The sequence below is a fragment of the Poecilia formosa genome, unplaced genomic scaffold (genome assembly GCF_000485575.1).
Source record: "Poecilia formosa unplaced genomic scaffold, Poecilia_formosa-5.1.2 Scaffold365, whole genome shotgun sequence".
Lineage (NCBI taxonomy): Eukaryota > Metazoa > Chordata > Actinopteri > Cyprinodontiformes > Poeciliidae > Poecilia > Poecilia formosa.
In genome coordinates, this window is record NW_006800304.1 from 375,859 (window position 1) to 400,240 (window position 24,382).

Here is a 24,382-nt window from a genome sequence, read left to right on the forward strand (position 1 = left end):
ACAAATGAAAAAGCTCGTGTGGTTTTTGCCTTTTCATTTTTTTTCTTCTAAACTGAAAACAAACTGCCTGAATATAAACAAACCGTCTCGGCTCCCTCCCTCCTCTACTAACTTCCCTCAAAGTGACTCTGAGTGTTTTGGTCCAACTCACCTTCAGTGTGAGCAGCTTGAAGCAGCAGAGCTGGAGGTTTCCACTTTTCCCTCCTGCAGCTGGACTCACTCAGAGGAAGCTGCTAGTTTGGTCTGAAGGTGGATCTGATCGACTTGTAAGGACGAAGAATCAAACTGCTTCCAGCTTCAGTTCAGTTCCAACTCAGGTGTATTTCATTCCAAAGTCTAGAATTCAACCTCTGCGCTGCTATAAAACTCACTGATTAACAGATTTTATTTTTCTCTGCTCAGATCAGATGACAAAATAAACCTCAGTCCTCAGTGCTGCAGTCATTCAGCTTTGACTGAACTCTCAAGATAATCTGCCTAAGTTAGTGCTGCCGTCTTATTCCACTGTTCTCTTCCTTCAGACTGGTGTTCTTCATCCTTTAGTTACTTTAATATCATCCCAAATATTTAGACGCTAGAACTGCAAGACAATCCTTGTAGTTTACTTGTCTATTTGGAGCTAAAGATTAGATACCCACAGTTTAGATTAACCTACGGTTTAAGCTGGTAAAGATCCGTGTGGTGGTGGGTTTTATGAAGATCTGCTTATATGTCGACAGAATTGTGTTGAGACCCAGGACAAACAGTGGAGCTTCACTGTCACAGAACAGAGCAACAATTTTTTGAACTAATCTTCTACCTCCATACTCTGAGAGACTAGAACTTGCTCAGCTCTCCATCCAACAGGTACTGAGATTCCTAAACATGTTGAGTTTTACCTTGATCAGGATCTATTGGCTATTAGCTCAAGGAAGACTCAATTTGTTTCTAATGACCCACATCTGAGTGTCTCACCTCCCGTCCTCAGCTTTGTACCATTCTTGGTCTTTACTCAATCCAACTTTCATTAGTCTGCAGTCCAGCTGGTTTGGCCTTTGACTTAGTGAGCGATAATTCTTCCTTTTCTTGTTTAGTTCATTAAAATATTTTACTGTGATGAGCTTGTACAAGTCTTTTATTCATACAATACCTTTCCATGTCCCAAATGTCATCTCTTATGATCCCAATGACAACCTGAATCTTCAGGTGTCGAGTGTCTCTAGGTCTAGCAGGTCATGGACACCTCTGTTTCGGTGTCTAGTAGGATTCTTCTTCCACCTTTGTGCAGATCTTGTCCCCATCCCAGCAGGTATTTTCTACCTAAAAATGTCTGCTGGGGTCGTTTCGTCATTATCTGACATGAGCACCTCTGTCTCTCAGTCCTGTGAAACTCTTGGATGGCCTTCTTCTTTAGGCAAAAAAACCCTTTTCTTCTCTGGGCCTGGAGCTGCAGGTTGCCTGGAAAATTTTCTCTGGGTCTCTGACAGCCTCCAGAGTTGCAGCGTACTTTGAGATTTGGCCAGATACTTTACACCGGCTTTAGTTTGAGACCTTAGACCTTACTCCCTATCCAGACTCCTTGTTTTTCTTTTCTTCTTACTATTGTTGCTTCATGTAGTACGTTTTCACTGCCAGGGCTTTCTGTGGAACTGTTGTACATTGGACTGGCATTCTAACAAAAGTAATTTCTCCTCTTCTTCCTTTTGTTATTCCTCTAAGGGCCTTCACATACGTTGCAGGAGAGATAATCTGTTTTAGCATGTACCACCCAGGTGTCAGGCACTGAAATCAACATCAGACAGTTCCTCCCACAATTGTAACATATTTGTGACATCACTTCCAGGAAGGAGCTACAGGTAGGGTGGGGGATGTAGGTTATCATTTTGGAGAAAGTCTCATCAACATTAATATTTCCACTAAATAAGAGGCAAAAAAAAAAAGAAATTTGTTTGATAGAGGAAAAGCCTCTCAGACTCTGAGCCCAACAGCACCAAACTATTTTTTTATATTAGACAATTAATTTAATTTCACATAATTATTGCGGTAGAAGTAATTTGTTTGTTAAACACTTAATGAAACATATTTACATGTTTGATGTTTGTTGTAAATGACGTATAGTCACAAAGAACGAGGTAATTAGTCCAAGTTTGTCGTTTATTGAACGTTCAGAAATTACAGCGGCTGTAAAGCGCCGCAGCAAAGGTAAACAAAGGTAAAACAACCTGAACAGGTGTTCCTGAATGGACCATCTTCATCTCCACTGCAGCAAACAGGCAGCTCTTTTTCATAGATTAGTCCACTAAAAGGTTGCATTGTGCCCTTGTTAACATTTTTAATAGTGTAAAAACAAAATATGTCTGGTGGTCCAGCTCTGATTTACATATCTTGCTTATTGTGGGTTTGAATATTGCAATACTTTCTTATAACAAAATAGACCTGCAGAAAGAAATTACTAATAAAATATCTTACATATGCATAGTTGTATGCTCTGTATAGAGATTTACCTTAGCTGTGATTGTATATCTCACAATTTTGTAATTTATCATTGTTTATTAAACTCTGAAAGCTTTATGGCTTAGTTCATATTCTGTCCTAGAATGCGGTTAGATGTGCCCTTTTTTTTGAGCACCTGTCCCTTTAGTGGTCTCTGCACGGCTCTGTTAACAAGCTTAAGGTTCTGTATTGATATTAGCTAGTCATCTTTTAGCTAACATTACCTGCATCCAACAGCNTACTCATTATAAGGCTCTACAGAACTGAGTTGCTGCTAATGAGGGAAGTCAACCTTTTGTCTGGGGTGTGTTTTAGCAGGGATGCATCTAAAAGTGCAGTCTAGAGGACTGCACCTGGGCACTCCTGATTTGTACCGTCAATGTGGCCCGTTGAGGGTGGCCAATATGCTGAAGTGGCCCTCGGTGAAATTGAGTTTGACACCCCTGGTTTAGCTACTGCTGCGGCAAATTAGCCACCACAGCGATCTCTTATTAACAATCGCAAAATAAACATCAAGCCTGGATGGAAACATAAAACTGCAACGGACTTTGTTTGGGTAATATTTGCGTGGTTTTGGGGTAGTTTTCAGTTACTATGGCAACATGTGTTTTTGTACGGTAGCAGACTCGGACAGCGAGAAAAAAGAAAAATGCAAATTATTTTGAGTTGTTCTTCAGGGCTTTTCTGCGTTACTTTTCCCTTGCTGTGGCGCACTGCGCTAAATTATTAATTTCTGCATCTCCAGGTTTCATTTAGTCAACACGGCGTTGTGGTGGCTATGGACGGCAAGTTAAAGCATCGTCATTAACCCTCCTCTTCCTCCACAGCCTCTCCTCCCAGAAGCGTCTCAGGGACTTCAGACCTCAGGCCTTCTCCTCCTCCGTTTCAGTCCTGGACCTGGACCCCAAGCCGCTGGACAGCGTCCCCCGCCAGCTGCGTCTGGACCAGAAGATCGTCTCCTGTTACCTGAGGACGGGCGGTACCTTGCCCAACGGCTCCCTGCCGCCACTGCCCAGCATCCTGGCGGCGGAGAGGGAGGAGCGGGCTTTTCTCTTCCAGGCTGTATGAACGACCAGTTCTGAGGTCAAGAGGTCACTGCCCAGACAGCAGTCCGACCAGAACCCAGCGCTGGTTCTGTTTTCCTTAACCACAAACTCACAGCTTCACTCTGACCTCTCCTGAAGCTGTTGTCATAGCAACGGGCTCTGATGCTCTGAGGTCATCATCATCAAACACTGTCAGCAGGCGTCTGCTGAAACGCTTTAAAAGGTCAAATTAAAGGGTTGGTTGACCCCGACCAGAACCAGCAGAACCTCCTGGGTCAGTTGGTTCTGGTCTCTGTATCCGGGCTCCAACAGAGCTGGGACAGAACCTCTGATGTTTCCACTGATAACAGGAAGTGATTTACTTTCAGGCAGCAACAGGACAGCCTTTTACTGGGTCCAGTTTCAAGTTGAGCCAGAACCTCCCAGCGTCTGAGGAGAGCGGGTTTGGTTCTGTTTATGCCATACCGGACCGGACAGTTCACTGGGGTCAGAACAGATTTCAGTGTGGATGTTAAACAGCAGTATTCAAAGGTTCTGATCCAGTCCCGGTTCTTTCCTCTGATCCGGTTCCTTCCTCTTTCTGTTCTGGGTGTACTGGTTCTGCAGTTCTTCCTGCAGGTCTTCCAGACGGTTCTTTTAGAGTTTGTCTGATATTCAGTCCTTTTCAGTCCAACAGAGAAACAGAACCTGGAGGACCTTAGGGAGGTTCTGGAGAACCGCTGATCCAAACAGAGAAGAAGTAGTGAGGAAATGAGGACTGGTCCGATATCTGGACTGAAAGCTGCTCCAGAGTCCAACCGGACCCCTTCAGAATCGTTCTAGAACTCAGAGCGTTCGGCTGACCTGAACTCTGCTATGAAGGTCCGATCTGACCTCTGACCTGCTGCTTTCTGTGCCAAACATGGCTGGTGCTGGTTCTGAAGGACGGTGATGGTGCGTTTGTTGAGGAAGCTAACTCTGTTACAGGCTGTGTTCCCCTGCAGCCCGACCCGTTCAGCAGGTCTGGACCGATTCTGCTGGACCGGCCAGCAGCGGCTTCAGAGAAACCGCTGACCTTTGACCTCGGTTCCTGTCGAAGGCACTCTCCTTTGGCCAATCAGTAGCAGCATGTGCTCACTGGAACCGCTCACTAATCACTGGATGTGACCTGTCTGAACGCCGCCACAGACTGGAAACGTTCCAGTTCAACTGGGAGGATTTTCAGGTTATGGCTCATAATCAGTAAAATGTTGATAAAGTCGATTTGTTTGATGATGAAGCTGAGACACTTCAAAGGTTTTCAAACTCCTGTGAATATATGCACTTCCTGTGAGGCAAAAGCCGACTTTATTCACCTTTAATATGACGTTTATCCTGAAAAATTCACCTGGAACACAAACTAATCTTAGTGGGGAAAACAAAACCAATAAATCTGTAGTTACACGGTCAAGTTTACACACTGTCCAACTAGCAGGTTCTGGTCCAGTTCTAGTGTTCAGGTGAATCTGATGAACCTGAAATAAAGCTAAGCTGGGATCTTCCTCACATCTGCTCATGTTCCTCAGGGTCAGACGGTTTAAAGGTATCAGTCAGGAGAAGGGCATATTACACTGATGTGCTAGAAAGCTAAAGGATTTTATTTTCCATCATCTCAGAGACCAAACATCCAGTCAGAACATTTAATTAACAATTTCATGTGAGGAAAACTGTTAGATTGAGGGTGTGAAAATTTATTCATGCAGGTTCTTGTTTTTTCAAGATAAATGTCACGTTAAATGTTTCAGAACTCACCGCTCGATGTCACAAAAAGTGACTTTAACAGGGGTGTGAAAACTTTACAGCCTACCCTAACCCTAACTTTACAGAAAAGATTATTATTTCTGAAAACTAACAAACGACAGCAAAGGGGAACATTCAGGTTGCTTAATACAAAAAGAAAAAATAAATGTTCAAAATAAATGACATATGAACAGTTTTAGTGAGATTTTTATGTTAAAAAAATTAAAAAATATTTTAAACTTTCAGAAAAGGGGATAAAAATGTGAAATCAGAGGATTTTTAGTTACACTTAGCTTCAGTTTCCTGTTTAAATTGTTAAAAATCTGAGCTGGAACCTGATTGGCCGGCTGCCTGAGCGCCTTCATTCGCTGAGGGTCATAGGTCATCAGCTCTGTGATTCCTGTAGACTGGAAATCAAAGCAACAGAAACTCTGAGGATGTAAAGGCCAAACAGCTGTCTGGTGTTTTCTACTGAAATCATTTTATTTTTGTAGATTTGGACCAACAAGCTCCGCTGGTTCTGCCGTCACAGTCACGCTCTTTGTATCAGAATAAACATTTGTACCGAACCGAACTCTGGTCTGTCTGTTCCCTGTGTGTTTGTCTGGTTCAGGATCAGCACCGCCCCCTGCAGGCCGACTGGGGAACTGATTCACGAATGTCAAATTTTCAGATTTCTATGTTTAATCTTGAGCAGCGTTGGGTTGTGACAAGTTACAATTACTTAAGTAAAAAAAATGCACTTTGAGTATTTTTCCTACACTGCACTTTTTATTTGAGTAAAATTTCTGGATTCTCCACCCACTTTGAGTAACTTCACTGAATAAAGAACAAACATGTTTTAACCAAAAATTCACCAGGCACAGACACACATGCAGCTTTTGTTAAAGTTTCCTAATTTTTTTATTGAAAGAAATTGCTTTAGAAAACATTTCTTTTGCCTGATTATTTTTTGCTATTATATGAATTATTTTCATTTCTGTGGAGGACGCTGCTGCTGGTTTCCAGTTCTCCCAGTAACACAGACACACTGGAACAGTTTACTCTTTATTTTCACACTTGAAACCAACTTCCAGTCTCATGAAGAAAAATTTCTATCTTTAAACAAAGTTCTTCTCACCTCATATGAACAAAAATATTATTTAACAGAAACTTAATATCACCCAGAATGTTTCCATGGTGATGAGCAGCAGAGATGAAATCAGACAGAAACGCTGAGAGTTATTGGAAACAAAATGGTTTCATCCAACTAGCAATCTGTTGAGATGTTCTTTAAGTAAACATGATCAGCCTCTCAGCTTTCTTGTGATTTCATAAATAAGGTTTTATTTAGACTTTGTGTTCTTCATGCTGAGAAGATCAGAGCTGCTGTTTGATCACTGAGATCTTCATTGGCAGGATTTTTATTTCATCAAATTGAAAAAATATAGTGTTTAATAAGATAACTTATTTTTTACGGTGACATTAATGCCAGAATTAATAAATAATACAGACTTTGTGCTACTGTCATTTAGTGATGTATTTATTTTAGTTGTGTTTAAATCGTATCCTATTTTTAAGACTACAATGACACACATTTGTAAAAGCGAGGAATCGATCAGTACTCACCGCAGTTACGATAACCTATTTAGACAGTTTAGCAGGGGAACCAAAGCGGCTGCTCAGTTTGCTTATGCCTTGGGCCGGCCCTGGGTGGAAGTAACTTCCTCTGTCTGTTTTTATCTCAAACGGAGCCCCGCCGCATTTCCCACGGTCCNTCTTTATTATTTATTGTTAATTTTTCATTTTCGTAAGGAGATGGAGCTAATTAAATGACCTAAACAAGACCTGAAAGTGGCTCCGGTTTCACTCGATGGCCAACCTGTTGAAACTGTCAAATTTTAAATACTTTTGGTTATTCCTGGACAGTCAGCTCAACTTTGCTCAAAACACTGGCTATATTTTTAAGAAATGTTTTCTGAGACTCTATTTTTAAAAAGACCCAGTGATATAGAAGTTACCAACTAGAGGTTGTATGCAAGATAATGTTGAGAGTTTTAAGTTTTCGTCTCCTCGGCTTTGGTCAGATGAGCTGCAGACTAACAGAGAAACTTTTAAGAATACTTTCAATTGTGGATGAAATAGCAGGTAAATAGTGGTGAAACCACAAACAACTCTGTCTCAACTGTTTGCTGACAGAACATCGGAGAGAGCAAGAAATGTTTTAGCAGAGAGCATTCATCTTCTTTATTCATCAGTTTGAAACTGAGCTCATGAAGCATGGAAGTCATTTATTGACGGTGCAATAATTATTCTTAACTAAACTAAATGATAACATTTACCCATAGCATGCTAAGTGTTTTACTAGACGCAAAAATTGTTGATATTGTGATTCTATGAATGTGTTTTATTTTATCTTTTTAGAGTTGAAGGAAAATTTCCACCTTGGTAGAGTAGATAGTTTCATTTTATTTTTCCTATGTATAAAACTCTATCAACAAAAAGTCTCTCAGAATAATATATGGCACCATAAAAGCAAAAATGTGAATCTTTACTTATATCTGTTTATCTATTTAACAACCCTGGTTGTAACATTGTTATTCTTCTGTGAATCTAATTCATTTGTTTGTTATTGACTTTTGCTCAGTTAAGTTTCTTACATTGTAAATGGTATTTCTGTCATAGTTGATCATGTTACCTTTCATGTCTCCTTATTTCTTTTATTCCTCCTATAATTGATGGAGATGTATAGATATTATTTATAATACAAGGTATTGTTTATGTCATTTAATTAGCTCTACATCCTTAAGAAAGTGAAAAAATACAGTGTTTTATAAGATAACTTATTTTTTACGGTGACATTAATGCCGGAATTAATAAATAATACAGACTTTGTGCTACTGTCATTTATGTATTTACTTTAGTGATGTATTTATTTTAGTTGTGTTTAAATCATATGCTATTTTTATGACTAAAATGACACATAGAAAGAAAAAAAAATACCCTTCTTGGAAGTATTTCTCTTATGCACAGCACATTCATAAACATGAATGACACCTGTCACTCCATGTCCATGTTGCAAACAAATCACACATTTGTAAAAGTGAGGAATTGATCAGTACTCACCGCAGTTATGATAACCCATTTAGGCAGTTTGGCAGGGGAACCAAAGCGGCTGTTCAGTTTGCTTATGCCTTGGGCCGGCCCTGGGTGGAAGTAACTTCCTCTNGTGTTTGGGTCCAGAACCAGAGGAGTGTAGGTCACCATGCCCTTCATGTTGCTCCAGATGTTGAAGGCCAGGTTGCCCAGATGTTTGGCCTGGTCTATCAGAGCTCCTGAGGACAGCTGTGGATCCTCCAGCAGGGGGCAGCGCTGGACTCTTTCCACAGTTTTTAAGATTTTTTGTTTGAATTTTTTTTTTGTTGATTGAATACTACTTTTTTTGTTTGACATGATTTTTTTTTCTGATTGAATAATTGTGAAACAAATCTAACTCCATACCATTCCCCCATTTTGCAGTCTACAGCCAAAAACTTAAAGAAAACGACATCTGCAGCTAAATAATGTTAAGTCAAATGGCCTCCAGATTTTCCTGACAGTTTTAATGTTCGGTTAAGATAATAAACAGTCGTACCGTGATGTCCAAACAAATAAACGTACTTTAAGCGAACTATGTATATGAATCGATACTCTTGCGTAAACGGAAAAATAATGCCTCCATAAAAAATAGTCAAAAACATGATCACTTTAACATGAAACTTACCTTGTTATTATAAGCCCCAGACAAGACGCCATACTGCTGCCTCCGCTCCTCAGGCAAACATGTGACGCAGTAGCGGAACAAGACGCCCGGGGGGCGGGGCTAATGACCGGGCCCAAATAATAAAGCTCATGATAATGTAACCTTACAACATGGACATGCCTGCAACAGCGGAGCTAACAAGTTTCACCACCAGAACGAGCGACTATGTCATTCTGATAATCCATCTGACATGAAGTACAACAAACCAAGGAAACAACAGAAACATCAGGCTACTGGTCACTAATGATGAAACAACACAAATTCAAAACATGTTAAGTAGTCCGTAGAAATGCTCTAGCTAGTTTGTCATTTGTTGCCAAGTGACTGATGATGACGTTGGTGATAAGCTTTACCCAGAATGCACCTGGAGACAATAAGGACTATTCATTTGTAGTTTTGTGTGTCATAAAGTTAAATATAAGAGTGAAAATAAAGCCAGTCATGTGGCACAACATTTTATTCAATATTTTACACCCACTATGTCACTAAAATCAGTCAGTCTGGTAAGGTTTTCAGCAACCACGAGTCAACAATGGGGCACACNTCTGTTTTTATCTCAAACGGAGCCCCGCCGCATTTCCCACGGTCCGTGAACGCACCACGGTCGTTTCTCTTTAAGTGCGGATGAAAGGCTGAGCAACGATTGTGTAATTTGGGTGAAAGAGAAGAGAGGAGTCGGGAGAAGTGAAGCAGGAGGCGCTGAACAGGTTCGGTTCTGTCTCTTCTGCCGGTGTTTCTGTTCAGGTGTTATTCGGACGGGATTCACGGTGTGCAGGTTTTCCGTTCATTCTGCCGGTCCTAGTTTTATGCAACCGTCGTTGTTCACCGGCTTTGGACGGTTTTCCTCTTCGGTAAAAAATTATTAAGAGGCTGGATGTTATTAAAATCAGAGGGAAGTTTCCTTATATGCTGCTGATAATCCAGTAATACATTACAGTCCTGTAATAATCCAGAATATCCTCCAGTTTCACTGCAAACTTTCACAGCCGGGTTTTTTTTGTTTTGTTTTTTAGTATTACGGTTTTATCCCCGCCCACTTTGATCTACTAGTCGAGGTAAGCTGCTCATAAGTTTACATACGCTGGCAGCATTTCTCTTTCTTCCGTTCTGATGGATATTTTTCCTGGATATTTTCTTTTATTGGTGGTTTTTAGTTGGGTGATAATATTGATTTTCTTACAAATCATAACAGAAACAACCCAACTGATTCTGATCAGAACCTGGTTTCTGATTGTCTGTCCAGAACCTCCACTAGTTCCTGTTGAGTCCATCTTGGGTTCTGGATCATTATTTTAAAATGTTGAATTTTGTCCCATGTTCTCGTCCCACACCATCGTCGCTCCACCTCCGTGTTTCAGGGGAGAAATGGTGACCTTACCGACCCCTCTTGTTGGTTAATGTAGGCCACTAGTTTGTGAATTAGTTTGTTCATTCACCCCCAGTCGGCTGCTTTTAACATTTATTATGATTATAGTTTCAGAATGCTTCACAGGATGATGAAAAGTAAAAACCACTGAATAAGAAAAACAGTTTAGAAACAGCATTATGAAAACAATACCAGCAGAAAGCACTAAAATAACATGAAATATATGAACAAAACATGTTCTAAAATATTGGTAACCTCAATAAAGACGCACAAAAAGTATTCAACGAAAAATATTCCAACATTTCTTTTTTTGTTCACTTTACAAAGAAACCCTTTAGCAAACTGTTTCTGTTCTGTTCGTCTTGCAGGCCTGTCACAATAATCAATAAATTAATTAATCACATGATAGATTAAAACAAGCTCAATAATTTTAATTTGCATGATTGTTTTTTCTTTCTTTCTACCAAAAACTGGATGATAAAGTCTTCAGCATAATGTTTTGGTCTCAATTAACCTTTTTTTAAGGACATCATTATCGTTTGTCGTGATAACTCCTGGGACAGTTTATTGTCCAGCAACATTTGTTACTGTGACGGGCCGAACTGCAGCTGAAGTTCAGTTTTATTGATAAAGATCCGGGAGGAAAAAACGATCTGATCAGATGTTTGGTTGTTTTCAAGGCGTCTGCAGCAGCGATGGAGCTAACGTGGGCTAAAACCTTAGTGCTAACAGGAGGAGTTCTGCTTGTTCCTGTTTTCGCCATCGTTACGTCCTTCGTGTTCTGGCCCGGAGTGCTGCTGAAGGCCTTCAACTGGTAAACACACACAGGACGCGCCGCCTCCATTCACGCCTCACGGCTGATGAGTCACTGAATGACCTTTCACCTCAATATGTTCATCCTGTAAAGTCAGCGCTTCCTCATACTTTCTGGTTTCAAACTCATTTTCATTCTGGGCCATATCAAGATAATGAATGTCCTCAAAGGGCCGGTTGTGGCAGAAAATATCGATGAAACCCATTAACAAATTACGAACATGTAAATAAATACTTGTCTCTGCATTATACTTATAAAAGTTAAATAGTATCGAATATCTTTTTACATCTTTTTACATTGATATAATTTGGCACACTGCAAAAAAATCTGCATTTCTTTGATTAAGATGGTATCAATCAAAGAAATGACACATGAAGAAAACAAAGTTTTATTCACACAAAGAAAACAAAGTTTTATTCATGTGGCTCTTTAGAGTCAAGAGGGCCGCAGAATGAGCTGTGACGGGCCAGATTTGGCCCCAGGGCCTTTAGTTTGACTCGTGTTCTCAGAACTGTTGATGGAAATTTCTGCTATAAACCGTTTACTGCCATGAAACGATGAGTGTCATAACCTTCATGTTGGGTTTCTATCTGCGTCATTCTTCTTCGGTTTATGTAATTTCTCTTTTTACAAAGACACTTTCTGATCCAGAACTATTCAGCTGCTTTATTGTTTTTGCAATGAATTATGAAAGCAGACTGTTTATTGATAAACAGCTCGTGGCTGCAGGATCCTCACCAACGTCCAGATCAGGGCCGGTCCAAGTCTTTTTGGGGCCCAGAGCAGATTTTCATTTGGGCCCCTCTCCCCATACCAACATGTCAACACCAGATGCTTTAGCTAAGCTACCAACCCTCGTTAGCATCATGTCAGGACACTTCTGTAAAATAAATCTTTGATCTGAATGAGTCTTATCCTGGCTAAATAAAAGTTGAAGAAGAATTGGCTTAAAATGTACCAATGTTAATATGACTGTTCATTTTCACGATTTAGGAGCAGCAAATAAAAAAATACATTTTGAAATTTGGAGTGGTATTTAAGTGTGCCATATTATTTTAATTATTATTATAAATAATTTAAATAATTAATTATTTAAATTATTTAAGTAACATGAGCTGAAAAACATTAAATTTCTTTCAATTCCCCAACTGGGGCAGCCAACAGCAGGAAGAGATGAAAAATGGCTACCAACTATAAAAATAATATAAAACATCTTTTTTCTGTGTTTTAATAGCATATTTTTAAATAAATTTATTTTATCATGTTAGCTTTTTTCTCTTGAGGGCAAAAATTCAATTCAATTCCCAATTCAATCAGTTGAATTGGGACGGCTTGGTTCAGATGGTGGCGCCATGTTCTGGTCCCGAATAAAACGGCTAACATCCAAAAACAAAACCTTCAGGACTGGAAAACTGTGGATCAGAACCAGATTAGAGGAAAGCCTGACTGTTTGGAAGGACGCTCTGGATCCAGAGGTCAGAGGTCGGTTCTGGGTTGCTGGGTCTAACCCGCTGCTCTCCTGTCAGGTACAATCGCCGCTTGCAGGGCATGGTGGTCCGTTACTGTCACAGTGGAACTTACCGCTTCTGTTATACCACCCGCGGGACACCAGGGGGCGCCACACCGTCGCTGCTTCTGCTGCACGGGTTCGCTGCCTCCAAGGACATGTGGCTGCCTGTTGTCATGGTAACACACACACACACACACCACTTCACATCGTTAAGGTCCCAACTAAGCATTTCAGTCAAGTTGAGATCTGAACTTTGACTAAGCCACTTTTCCAGTCATGCTGTTGTTGATGAACTGCTGCGTTTCGGGTTCTTGTCATGTTCCCGACCCGGTTCTCCAGATTACGCAGGTTCTGTTGCTGCAGAACAAGCCCAAACAGAAAGGAAAGGAAGGAATATTGGAACAGATTTTTCAGGTTTTCCTGCTTCTAACAAACGACAACGCCTGTAACTTTCGTCATGAAAATGCAACTCGCCTCAACTCCATGACACGGAATCTAAAAACAAGAAAATCCCAGTGAATTGATTAATTTGCACTTTACTGCATTAGATCAGTGTTTGATACAACAGAAAACTGTAACTCTGATCTTTGGTCCAGAGCCTCTGAGGTCTCTGTACTTCTGGACCAGGTTCGCTCTGGATCCAGTTGGGATGGCCATGTTTGTAATCAGTTCATCGTTCAGAGCAGCGAACGTTGCATCATCTTTCTGAAAGGAAATTTGATGTCGTTTGTTCAGAACCACCTTTTTATTCCTAGTTTTAGGTTAAGAAAGAGACAAAAACTTAAAAAGTTTGCAAAATATTAAAACAGACAATTTGCAATCTCAAGAAGAAAAATAGATCTGAAAACATTATTCATACTCGATCTCATTCTGACTTGGGAGTCTAATAAATGGAAAAAACGACTAAGCTCAGCATTTTTTTTAATTGTCTATAGTTAAAAAATATTTGATATTTCTTCATAAGTTTTAGCCAAAGTTGTTCAGAGTCTTTATTGGAGGCATGTTGGTGGAATCTGATTGGTTGGCTGAGGACAGGTGTCTTTTCTCCAGGTAATGAGTTGAAACCAGTGCAATTAACCCAGGAGGGCTTCTTATAGACAGTCAGTGAGACTCAGAATTGGGCTGTTTTCCCTCCCGGTAGACCCGGTTCTACTAGAACCAGAACATCTGCTCCACCTCCAGCTGCTGTGGTTCTGAGTCAAACCAACCTGTTCTCCTCCTGGCCTGTGGGGGCGCTGCACCAAGAACCACTGAAGGAAACGACACAAAAACCTCTGAAGACACTGAGAGCAACTTCCTTCTTCACCAGATGGAAACAAGATGGAGGATTTTAGCGGTTGGAGGATTTCTCTTTAGGCTAAAGACCAGGAGCCATTTCTGCTGCTAGCGCTAGGCTAGCACGTTAGCTTTGGTTGGATTTACCCAGAATGCCCTGCGGTGTAGTTCACTTCCTGCTTTTGCATTCAAACCAAACCAGACTTCATAGTTGCACTACTTTAATTTCAACCCACAGTTTCTACGTTCTGTCAGTTTTTGCTCAATAATCTGGTTGCAACATAAATTCTGATTTATTTAATGATTTATTTGCTTCAATTTAAGGCAATAGAAGGATCAGAACATTATTGTTTATGTTTGCTTCTTGCTTCCAGTACCTCCCCAGAAACCTGCATGTGGTTTGCTTGGACATGCCTGGACATGAAGGGACGAGTCGAACCGGGGCAGAAGATTACAGCATCCAGGGTCAGGCCAGGCGAGTCCATCAGGTCGGTGCAACGCTTCCATCCGCCTGCAGATAGAGACGGTAGAAACACAAACAAAAATCATTTTCACCTCTTTACACTGGAGTCACATTCACACACCGATTGCCGGTAGGCAATTTGGGGTTGAGTGCCTAGGGGCACATCAACATGTGGCAGGAGGAAGCTGGAATCAAACCTACAACCTTCCAATCACCAGACGACTGCCTTACCCACTGAGCCACAGTCGGCCCTCGTTTCACTACTGAAATGACCTCCAGAAACAGCTTTTATTCAGCAAACTTGAATTTTGATGGAAAAGTATCCAGCCTCAGACAGGAAGCTGCTGGCTTTGGACTCCATGTAGCTGACAAATCCCACATGGTCCAAAACTCAACTTTGTTGTGGCTTTAATGTTTTTATTGTTTGTAGAGTGTTTATGTGGTAGCAGCTTTGATTAGCAACAATGTCCCCTATGGAGACATTAAAGTATAGATCAGTGTACATCAGAGAAAATGACTGATCGCCTGTTGCAGACAGAAACTGGTTGTTTAGCATCCTATGCTAGGCTAGGCTAGGCTAGTTTCATTGTTGTGTTTACGAATCTATTTATTAACTTTTCAGACTGATGTTAAATTGATTATTGTTTTTAAACACACAAGCAGTTTATGTCAGTAGTTGATAAATTATGGCAGTCCATAATCCTCCAGGTGGCGCTAACACTAGTCCCTAAAAAGACAACAACAAAATCTGGGAGAAAACTGCAGAATCAGTTGGTTGTTCAACAGCAAAGTAATATTTTTTTGAAAATAGTATCTTCTGTTGATAATTCATTACCCAATCGATGTAAACATAATCAGAATACTTTGAATTCTGCCCCTAAAAATAATCCAAAGTATAAAATAACTAACTACTATAAAAAGTAAGCTACAACTAAACAAGATTTAACTAAAAATTACTAATAGAAACTAGCTAACACGCTCTAAAAACTGATTAAAACTAACTGAATTAAACAGTCACAATAAAACTAAATTATAATGAAAATCCAGAGTTGTTATAACTCTGGTTTCTACGTCATGAACCTCCATCAGCATGTTGAAAATGGCCGCCTGTCTGTTTTGTGTCTGCTCAGTTCGTCCGCAGCGTCGGTCTGGATAAGTCGCCGTTCCACCTGGTCGGCACCTCCATGGGCGGGAACGTGGCGGGCGTCTATGCCGGTCTTTACCCGGCTGACGTCTGCAGCCTCACCTTGGTGTGTCCAGCAGGTAAATCTGCAGCTTTCTTCAGGTTTCACTTCCTGTAAACTTCCAAGGCAAGGGTGTCCAAAGTGTGGTGCCAGGGCCTTTTGTGGCCCTTGCAGTGATTTTGTGTGGCCCCCAACTGCAAATCAAGAATGATACGAATTTGGCTGTTCCATCACAGGTGCAGATGGAAACCAGTTTTTATCTAATTTATTAAACTTGGCTAAATAAAGCAAGTGTTTGAAAGAAAGTAACTCAAATCTTTGGTAGCAGTTTACTTGAATTGGTGGACATGAGGAGTGTTTAATAGTGTTATCACGAAGAGTCATTGTGTAAACAATGACACTTTTAATGCTGCTTTGCACTAAAAGTGTCATTATTTACTGGATGACGCTGCATGGCAGCAGGACTGAACATTCATGTTGTTATGTCAGTCTTCGCTCCCCTTCAAATAAAAAGCTACCAAATCTTTTTTTTATATATAAAAGAATAAATTTGTTCATTCAAGCCCATAGAATCTGAAAACTCAGTGAAATTTCTTTTAATACTGAAAATATGTACAATTATTTGAAAGTTTTGGATCTTCAATGAATAACAACCTTTTCCACAAAAAACATCAAAATCAGAAAATCAAAACATTTATATTTTTCTGGCTTCAGAAACGTTGGGTATTTTAATTTTGCGTCGTTGCCGGTGCTTTCTGCTCCTCCTCGCCTCCCTGCAGGTCTGGATTACCCCACAGACTCCAGCTTCATCGCTCTTCTGAAGGAGCTGGACCTGGAGACGCCCAACGCGCCCAGCAAACCCATCCCGCTTATCCCCACCTCTATGCAGGAGCTGGAGGCCATGCTGAAGCTGTGCTGCTATAAACCGCCCAAAATCCCCCGCCAGGTACGGCACTGAGCCCTCCAGGCTTCCTTCCGCGGCGCGGGCTAACAGACATGGTGCTCTGATTGCTCCTGCAGTTCCTCTGGGGCCTCCTGGCCAACAGGATCCCAAACAACGACTTCTACAGAGAAGGTCAGTCTTCCTGTTTTCACTCCCCATCGTTCCTCAGATTTAAATAAAATAAAGACACAAGTTGCTAAAGTGTTTTATTTTTCATTTCAAGACCAAACTTGTTCATTAAAATGTATTTATGTGAGATTTGTTGGCAGAAATGTGAAAAATGTGGCTGAACTTTTAGCAGAGGTGGGCAAACTTCCCAAAAATTTGCAATAAGCTCACAATTATATGTTACTGGGAAAAATTTGCGAAAGATTGCAAATTATGAGATGAGACAAATGACCAATTTGCTGGTTATGTGTCTTATAACAAGTTGTAAACTAATCCTGGTGCCATTTCATCAGACAGTCAGTGTCTGATTTTGTTTCTGTTTCCTCTGTTGGTTTAATCTGTGCAAATACTATTTATGCTTAGTGTTCTTGGCGATCGTTGGGGAGAAGTCTCGGTACTTGCTGCAGGAACACCTGAATCTGATCACAGCGCCCCTGCAGGTCATCTGGGGGAAGAACGACCGGGTAAATAAAGCAGTGCTGGAAAGTCTTACATTCAGCTCCCAACATATTAAAATATATTTTCAGAAATCAGAACATCAAAAACATTTGATTCTGTACCCAGTTACACTTTGAATTTAAGTAAATCTCTACAAATGCCCCCACTTTCCCAGATCCTGGATGTTTCTGGAGCCACAGTGATCCAGAAGGCGCTTCCTCACTGCCAGGTGGATTTGCTGGACAACTGCGGTCACACCATTGCCTTGGAGAGGCCGAGGAAATTTGCTAACCTTGTGCTGGACTTCCACAATAAAGCAAAGAAACAAGCCTGACCGGTGGAGGAGCGAAAACTAGAACTTATTTTAACTGACAGATGCGTCTCAACTTGTTAGCAAAAATCATTCAATGGGAGGAATTTGACTAACTTTTCATCTGAAAAATAGTTTCTTTTTTTCCCCTTTTTGAAAGGAAAAAAATAAGAATTTAAATTGAAAAAAAAAAAACAGAACTGAGGGAAAATTCTGATTCCTGACTAATTGTTATTCTTTTTGTAAACTAAAAATATTGATGAATGAGTTAACAGAATGGTTTTGCACAAATATTCCCCAAGGGTTGAAAAATTAAATAAAAAAGGAAAAAAGAAAACTGGGTTTGAGGTTTTTTTTGTTTTTTTTGCGTGCGGTAACATCATTTGGCCACTGGAGGGCAGCACCCTCCACCGTTTTAACAGCTCTGTCAAAGAGTAAACAAACTATCCAAGATGTTTCGGTCCATGCATTCCCCCCCCAGACACCATATACTATTAGATACAGCGCAACAGATAAGGAATATTCTGATAAACTTTTAATGTAAGTATTTTATAACATACCGAACAAAAAATTGTTTTTTACTTTTTAAAATATATTAAAAAAAGCTATAGAACATAGAAAACGTATCTGAGCAAGAATTTACTGTATTTTTTATATAAATGTCCCAAATATTAATTTTATCTCTGGTCAACATAATACAGTTCATTTAGATTCAAAATACTCCAAGAATATCCACGTTAAGTTTGCTGTTTGAGGAAAAACTTGCGATTAAAACGAACAAGATCGGTTCCTGTGACAGAGTGAGACCTCCTGTTTACAGAGAATTATGAGGTAGGTGCGCATGTGTCGATGACTTTGATGGCGGCAGGGTAAACACGCTGCATTTCGCTTTCCACGGACATGTAGACGGTAAGTAAAAACAGTTAATGGTGTTCCGTCAGAGTTCAGGAGATCCTGATCCGATCCAGAGATGTTCTAACGGCCTGGAGCTCCACGCTGCTCCGCCCTGACCTCCTCCTGGGGTTGGAAGCTGTGACCCCAGTCTGTCGGTGTTTCAGATCTGTCGGTAGTCCAGTCTGAGAAGGACGCTACTTTTGATTCTCCGGGCGACCGTTAATCCGTTCTACAGCTAAAAATTAAAATGTCCTAAAAAAATTCAGCATTTTCTGTCCCTCATTGTGGAAAGTGGTACTCATATACAATGTAGATTCCTCATGCATAATTTTTGTTTTATTTATTTCAAACTACATACCCTACATTTTATTTGGAATAAGGGTAGATAATAGTAAGAATAAATTTTCAGTCTTGATTTCTTGTAATTTTTTTATGATTTTGTTTCTGTAGTTATGAATCTTTTAATTTTCGGAACCGGCTCGTCGTTTGTTTTTATTATGTCCAGCGATTTGCCCAAAAGATTTTTATTAATATAGTTGTTTAAAAATTAGCTTCTATTAGCTTGAATGCTAACAGACTTGATTAAAATGTTCCTATTTCTTCACTGTTCTGGTTCTGTTGAGTCCAATTAATGATCCAGACCCTCAAAAACTTCGAATACATTTCTGCAAATAAAAACCTCCCAATCATTCATTAAAACTAAAACTCCTTGTGCAGGAAAACCTGTTAATACAGGAGCTGTGGTGTGTTCACTGACTGTAGGGAAAAAATTTAAATAATTGCATCCTTCAGGTTTCTGATTTATTCTTTTCTTCAGAGTTTCCAGTCTGTAGAAAATGAGAGCGGGCGCTGAGGAGGCAGAATCTTCTGGGTACCAACGGGTTGTACTGAAGAACGCTTCGCCGCATCACTACCTCAAAGTCCGTCTGTAAGTTTTGGCTGTCTAGATTTGCGTTTGCCAAAGTGGGGGCCGCGGGCCACTGGAGGGCGCTGTGGGGGCTTAAGAAAGTTGAAAGGAAGGTAATAAAAATAATAAAAATAAATAAATAAAAAATAGAATCCCAGAAATGTCTTTATTTTAAGTTCATCATGTTTGCTTTTTGTTAATCTTTTTTTTTTCTTAAAATAATCAAGCTAGAATAGCAGCAAGAAGTGGAAAAGTTTCTGTCAAGACAAAATCCATGAGAACTGTTGATATAAAATACAATTTGATGTGATTAATATAAAATACATATTTTCTTATCAAAAGAGAAGATTGTGAGGAAAAATGGTATTATCTGGTGATAATATATGATCTGATAATAAAAGTTTCTGCCGCAGAACTCTTTGGTGGTCTAAAATCAGACAGTGTAATGTTAGCATTTAAGCTAAATTGATGTACTAATTATTGAATAGTGAATAAAAAAGTTGTTGTTTGCTTACATATCTTGTAGTATTGTCTGTGGGTTTGCTAAGGAGGTCAGAGGTCAATGCTTTTTGGGAATGTTTGTGAACCCTGTGCGCAGGATCTGTTTGCCCGCGTTAAGTCCCATCTCCCCCCCAGGGTGCTGGAGGATGAGTCGGCCAGAGTGAGCGCCATTGACCTGAAGACCTTCATCACTTCCTGCCTGAGGAGTTTGTTCGGAGAGGTGGGATCCTCACGGTTCTGCCCGGCCACTCGGGTCCGGACCTTTCCTCTGATAACTCAGTGCTGGTGTTCTTCAGGTTGGAGCGGCGCTGAATGTGGACGTGCTGAAGTATGATGAGGAGACGCTAACTGCTCTGCTGCGAGTTCCCAGCAGGTACCAGTCCGAAGCTGGCTCCGCCCGCAGAACCTGGAGCCGGTTTGGGTTTTTATTTCTATCTTCTGGTTTCTGTTTCAGGGGTTTGGTGAAGCTGTGGAGCTCCCTCACCCTGCAGGGGTTCTACCAGAACCGGGCCTGCGCCTTCAGGGTTCTGCAGGTCAGCACATCTCATTCATCAGTGCTTTTCAAATTTAAAGGGGCAGTATCATGCTAAATCGACTTTTTTTTTTAATTTTCCATCATGTTGTAGCATTACATACCTAGCATACCTAACCTTTAATCTCCATGGCAACAATTCAGCTATTCAAAACCCCTGGTTGGACGTAGCCCCGCCTTCTAGACTCATCTCCTCCCCCACTCAGCTCCTTCAGACTCGCCAGTAGCAATTAGCAAACATCTGCTGAGCTCCTTATAGGAGCTACTTCTCAGAGCAACTGGTAAAAAAAAATAAAAAAAAAAGGAGCCATGTTGGGATGACTTCCTGAAGGAGGAGCTTCAGACAGAGCAGGAGCTTCTTAAAGAGACAGAGGCCCAATTTTAAGGCGCTAAAATACAAAGTCAAATTTCTAACTTTAATAATGGACTTTAGTCAACATCAGTGGATGTTTGTGGTCCCATTTTCCATTAACATTCAACAAAAATAACAATAAAAGTAAATATGACAAATAACAGACTGTGTGTTGTGACTAACGGTTTCCAGTTTAAGAAGATTTAAAAATCTTTCCCTATAAGATTTAAAATGTCCAAAATGATTGGCTGATCATGTTTCCATCTTGATGCTGATTGGCTGATCATGTGAGGAAGGTGCTTGCTGCAGCTCTAAGACTTTTGCTGCGATCTTGGCAAACTTTGTGGCTCCTATCAGCAGGGAAAACCTTGCTGCCCCACCCATCGCTGGGCGAACAGGAAGCCGTATCAGAACCACTTTCAGCTCAAAAAGTCGGTTTGTTCTCGACTCCAGAGCAGAAATGGAGCCAAAGTGCTGAAGGAACAACATGGATCCGTGATCTGGACCGGACTCTGCTGCAGAACCTAAACTCCGGTTCTGATGTGAGCGGTTCCAGCTGAAATTTTAATTTATTTCTTTATTTATCTTTATCCGACTTAATGTTCTGTTTTTCTTTATTTGTAGAAAGAAGTTTAAGTGTTTATTTCCAACATTTAACTAATAACTATTGATGAAAAATAACCAAAGCAATTTAGCTAAAAACAAATTCTGACCAACATACACAGTTTGCTAAAAGTTTTAGCTTGATTTAATTTTATTTGAGCAATTTTAAATTTTTGTAATGGATTTTATTTAATAACCCAACATAAAGTTCTGTTTATTATTATAAGGGAAAACATTCATTTCCATCATTCAAACTTATAATTGTGGCTTAAAAACTAACCAGAGAATTTAGCCAAAACAGAAAACCTGACCTGCATCAACATTTGCTAAGTTTTAACTTGATGTGATTTTATTTGAGTAAAAATAACAGAACTACCATGAAAGCCATAAAGCTTTTGAGTTTCTTCTAGGTGAGGGAATTTTCTAATTTTATTCTTTTATTTGTACAGCTACATGTTCAAGGTTAATATTTATGTTTACTGTATTAGATTTTTTTTTTATTTAACAATCTTTTTATGAATAACTTTTTTATTGGTTCACTGTATTTTAAAACATTTATATTGTCAAGTTGCTTTAATTTTTGTTAAATATGTTTAATTCATTTTAATATCTATTTTTCCTGTTATATTTCTGTTGCTGATTAAAACTACATCTCACTTGAATAGAAATAAACTTTATTTGCTGACTCTGACCTCATGGTGCGTTCAGGTGTCTCCGTTCCTCCTGGCGCTGACAGGAAACAGCCGCGACCTGCAGCTGGACTGAAGCAGGATGACGTCAGCCTGGACACCGCTCTGCGTCAGGCTGCGCCCTTTCCGCCTCCCTTTGGCCCCGCCCCTAGGACGTCGCCTCCACGTCGGCCAGCGCGCTTCCATCACCAAAGCGTTCTCGGCGCGCGACGTGGAGCTGTTCGCCGAGCTAACGGGCGACACCAACCCGCTCCACGTCGACCCGGCCTACGCCAGCACCACGTCCTTCGAGGCGCCCATCGTCCATGGCGTCCTCATCAACGGCCTGATGTCGGCGGTGCTCGGCACCCGGATGCCCGGCCCCGGCTGCGTCTTCCTGTACCAGGAGATCCGCTTCCCGGCACCGCTCTTCGTCGGCGAGGAGGTTCTGGCCGAGGCGGAAGTGCGTAAAATCAAGATGTCGTTCGCCTTCATTGCGGTGACGTGCTCCGCCAAGGACAAGGTGGTGATGGAGGGGGAGGTGATGGTGATGATGCCTGAGAAGCAGCAGCAGGAGTGACGAAGAAGATGGCGGTTAAATCCGGGTCCCTGACAGCGTTTCTGTCAAGTTTAACTTTATTTAAGTGTTCTGTACGGAGGCCCCTGAGGGACATTCGGGAACGTTTTTTCTTTTGCGTTTCCTCGCAATAAATTAGCAAACGCATCCCGGTCTGTTCTGTACAGTCACAGTTTAATAAGTTAATTTAAAAGTTCACACGCCTTTAAAGAGCCTCAGTAAAAAAGAAAAAACTTTTTATACATTATTTTCTCTGTCAGACTGTAAGTTTCCCTTCCTCTGTAAAAATCTTATTGAAAATCAGTCTATTAATTGCGTTTTCATGTTTGTGTAAGATTGAGATGGAAAACATCAATTTATTAAAGGACACAATCAAAACTCAAATAACTTTATTAAACCACGAAAATAACTCAAAAATACTCCAGACAGTATTTTTTTTCTGAACTTTACAGAAAAGGTGTAAAACTTCAGCTATCACACTAACAGATGATGGAAAATCCTTACAACAGACTTTCAGTATTCAAGATGCCGCATGGACCGACTGGTACATTACTGCGAGAATGCAAAAGAAAAAACCCTCCGTGTCCCTTAGAGGCTTCCGTAGATTAGAGATGATAAGCATGTTTGATGTCGGGTTTCTTATGTTAATGCAGACTGTTTTGTGTGAAGTCTTTCATTCAATAAAAAAAAAAAAAATTTCAAATTAAATGAGTCTGTTTTTACTTTGTTTATGTGGAACAACCAGTTATTAGGTGAAGGTTTACCTCACATTTTCCTAAATTGATGTTTTCCCTCCAATTATTTAAAAACCTATTTTCAGATTATCTTTGTGTGATATTTTGATATGAAACATTTCAATTGGGCAAGAAAGCAAGTTAGCTCTACTTTCAGCTCAACCAGGTAAAAATTAATAGATCATATTTTGCCTTATATTTCTCTAAAACATCTGAAGTCCATTGATTAAATGTCAAATTAAGGTTACCTTGTCATTCTCCACTTAAAGTTCAAGAAGTCTTTTATTTTTTGCTATGTTTTATGCCTGTTTATTTAAATTATCGTCTAAAATATTTTCAGTCACTAAAAAGAAAGTCCCTTCAGACACATTATGAATGAATATGCTTTATTAATCCAACCTCCATCCATCCATTTTCTACCACCCTTGTCCCTAGTGGGGTCAGGAGGTGCTGGTGCCTCTCCAGCGAACTTCAGGCGAGAAGCGGGGTCACCTGGACAGGTCGCCAGTCTGTCACAGACTTTATTAATCCCACAGGGAAAAATAAAGTATATTCATTTAGAAAAATGTTTTCTTAATAGGACTGGTAGAAGAGTTAACAGATAAATGAATTAAGTATGATCTGATCCGAGCTGAACAGATGACACAGTCAATGGCCAAAAGGGGAAAAAAATCACAGAAGTTCATGACAAACATCTGACAAAGTGATGTACCGGAAGAGTCCATCAGATGGCGCTCCAACCTTGGAAATAATCAGGAACCAAATGGGACTCTGGATGTTTGGATCTCAGTTTGTTTCCATCAGCAGAGCTTTCAACGTTTAACTGCTCATGAAAACAACCAGATGATCATCTCTGCTGAGTTTCATCAGAGCTGCTGTTTGCTGACTGAGATCTTAATCGGTAAGATTTCTGCTTTGTCCATAGTGGTGATGTAAGGAAACATCTTCTCACTGAAGCTGCGTGCACTTGAAGGTGTGTATGTGTGTGTTAGTATCCAGATCAGAGAATGTCAGTTTTCCTCTGTCCCAGTCCAGATTCACTCTGATCCTCTGGAGCTTCTTCTTTAATGAAAGAACTGTGGGAGC

The 24,382-nt window shown here is 40.4% G+C and overlaps 3 protein-coding genes across 6 annotated transcripts in view; all 3 read left to right on the forward strand.

Moving 5' to 3' along the window:
* ippk (inositol 1,3,4,5,6-pentakisphosphate 2-kinase) overlaps positions 1 to 5,848 on the forward strand; it is a 33,767-nt gene extending 27,919 nt beyond the window's left edge. The window contains exon 14 of the mRNA XM_007574951.2: positions 3,300 to 5,848. Coding sequence (XP_007575013.1) covers positions 3,300 to 3,540 — 241 coding nt within the window. The 3' untranslated portion in view covers positions 3,541 to 5,848. The remainder of the gene's footprint in view (positions 1 to 3,299) is intronic.
* A 3,807-nt stretch (positions 5,849 to 9,655) lies between these two features.
* Positions 9,656 to 17,869, forward strand: LOC103153877 (monoacylglycerol lipase ABHD6-like). Of its 2 annotated transcripts, XM_007574953.2 has the most exons (10): positions 9,656 to 9,764; positions 10,071 to 10,112; positions 11,104 to 11,237; positions 12,764 to 12,923; positions 14,397 to 14,510; positions 15,616 to 15,748; positions 16,449 to 16,615; positions 16,690 to 16,744; positions 17,144 to 17,244; positions 17,394 to 17,869. In XM_007574953.2, exons 3-10 carry the CDS (start codon positions 11,119 to 11,121, stop codon positions 17,550 to 17,552), a joined length of 1,008 nt encoding a protein of 335 aa, XP_007575015.1. In that variant the 5' UTR covers positions 9,656 to 9,764; positions 10,071 to 10,112; positions 11,104 to 11,118; the 3' UTR covers positions 17,553 to 17,869. The 2 variants fall into 2 exon arrangements, with proteins under 2 accessions (XP_007575015.1, XP_007575014.1); XM_007574952.2 differs by lacking the exon at positions 10,071 to 10,112 and having other exon boundaries at positions 9,657 to 9,764.
* A 459-nt stretch (positions 17,870 to 18,328) lies between these two features.
* rpp14 (ribonuclease P/MRP 14 subunit) lies at positions 18,329 to 23,262 on the forward strand. 3 transcript variants are annotated; one of them, XM_007574955.2, is made up of 6 exons: positions 18,329 to 18,437; positions 19,240 to 19,350; positions 19,966 to 20,050; positions 20,127 to 20,203; positions 20,285 to 20,363; positions 22,026 to 22,169. In XM_007574955.2, the coding sequence occupies exons 2-6, from the start codon at positions 19,259 to 19,261 to the stop codon at positions 22,080 to 22,082; spliced, it is 390 nt and encodes a 129-aa protein (XP_007575017.1). In that variant the 5' UTR covers positions 18,329 to 18,437; positions 19,240 to 19,258; the 3' UTR covers positions 22,083 to 22,169. The 3 variants fall into 3 exon arrangements, with proteins under 3 accessions (XP_007575017.1, XP_016517746.1, XP_016517747.1); XM_016662260.1 differs by lacking the exons at positions 18,329 to 18,437; positions 19,240 to 19,350; positions 19,966 to 20,050; positions 20,127 to 20,203 and having other exon boundaries at positions 22,026 to 23,262; XM_016662261.1 differs by lacking the exons at positions 18,329 to 18,437; positions 19,240 to 19,350; positions 19,966 to 20,050; positions 20,127 to 20,203; positions 20,285 to 20,363 and adding an exon at positions 20,719 to 21,256 and having other exon boundaries at positions 22,026 to 23,262.
* The last annotated feature ends 1,120 nt before the right edge of the window (positions 23,263 to 24,382 follow it).

What these genes read in the sequence shown, in the direction of transcription:
- LOC103153877 (XM_007574953.2), top strand. Translation starts at nt 11,119, where the DNA reads ATGGAGCTAACGTGGGCTAAAACCTTAGTGCTAACAGGAGGAGTTCTG. An exon ending in AGGCCAGGCGAGTCCATCAG is followed by an intron (nt 14,511 to 15,615) that starts GTCGGTGCAACG and finishes GTGTCTGCTCAG; the next exon opens with TTCGTCCGCAGCGTCGGTCT. An exon ending in CGCCCAAAATCCCCCGCCAG is followed by an intron (nt 16,616 to 16,689) that starts GTACGGCACTGA and finishes TTGCTCCTGCAG; the next exon opens with TTCCTCTGGGGCCTCCTGGC.
- rpp14 (XM_016662260.1), top strand. Translation starts at nt 22,089, where the DNA reads ATGACGTCAGCCTGGACACCGCTCTGCGTCAGGCTGCGCCCTTTCCGC.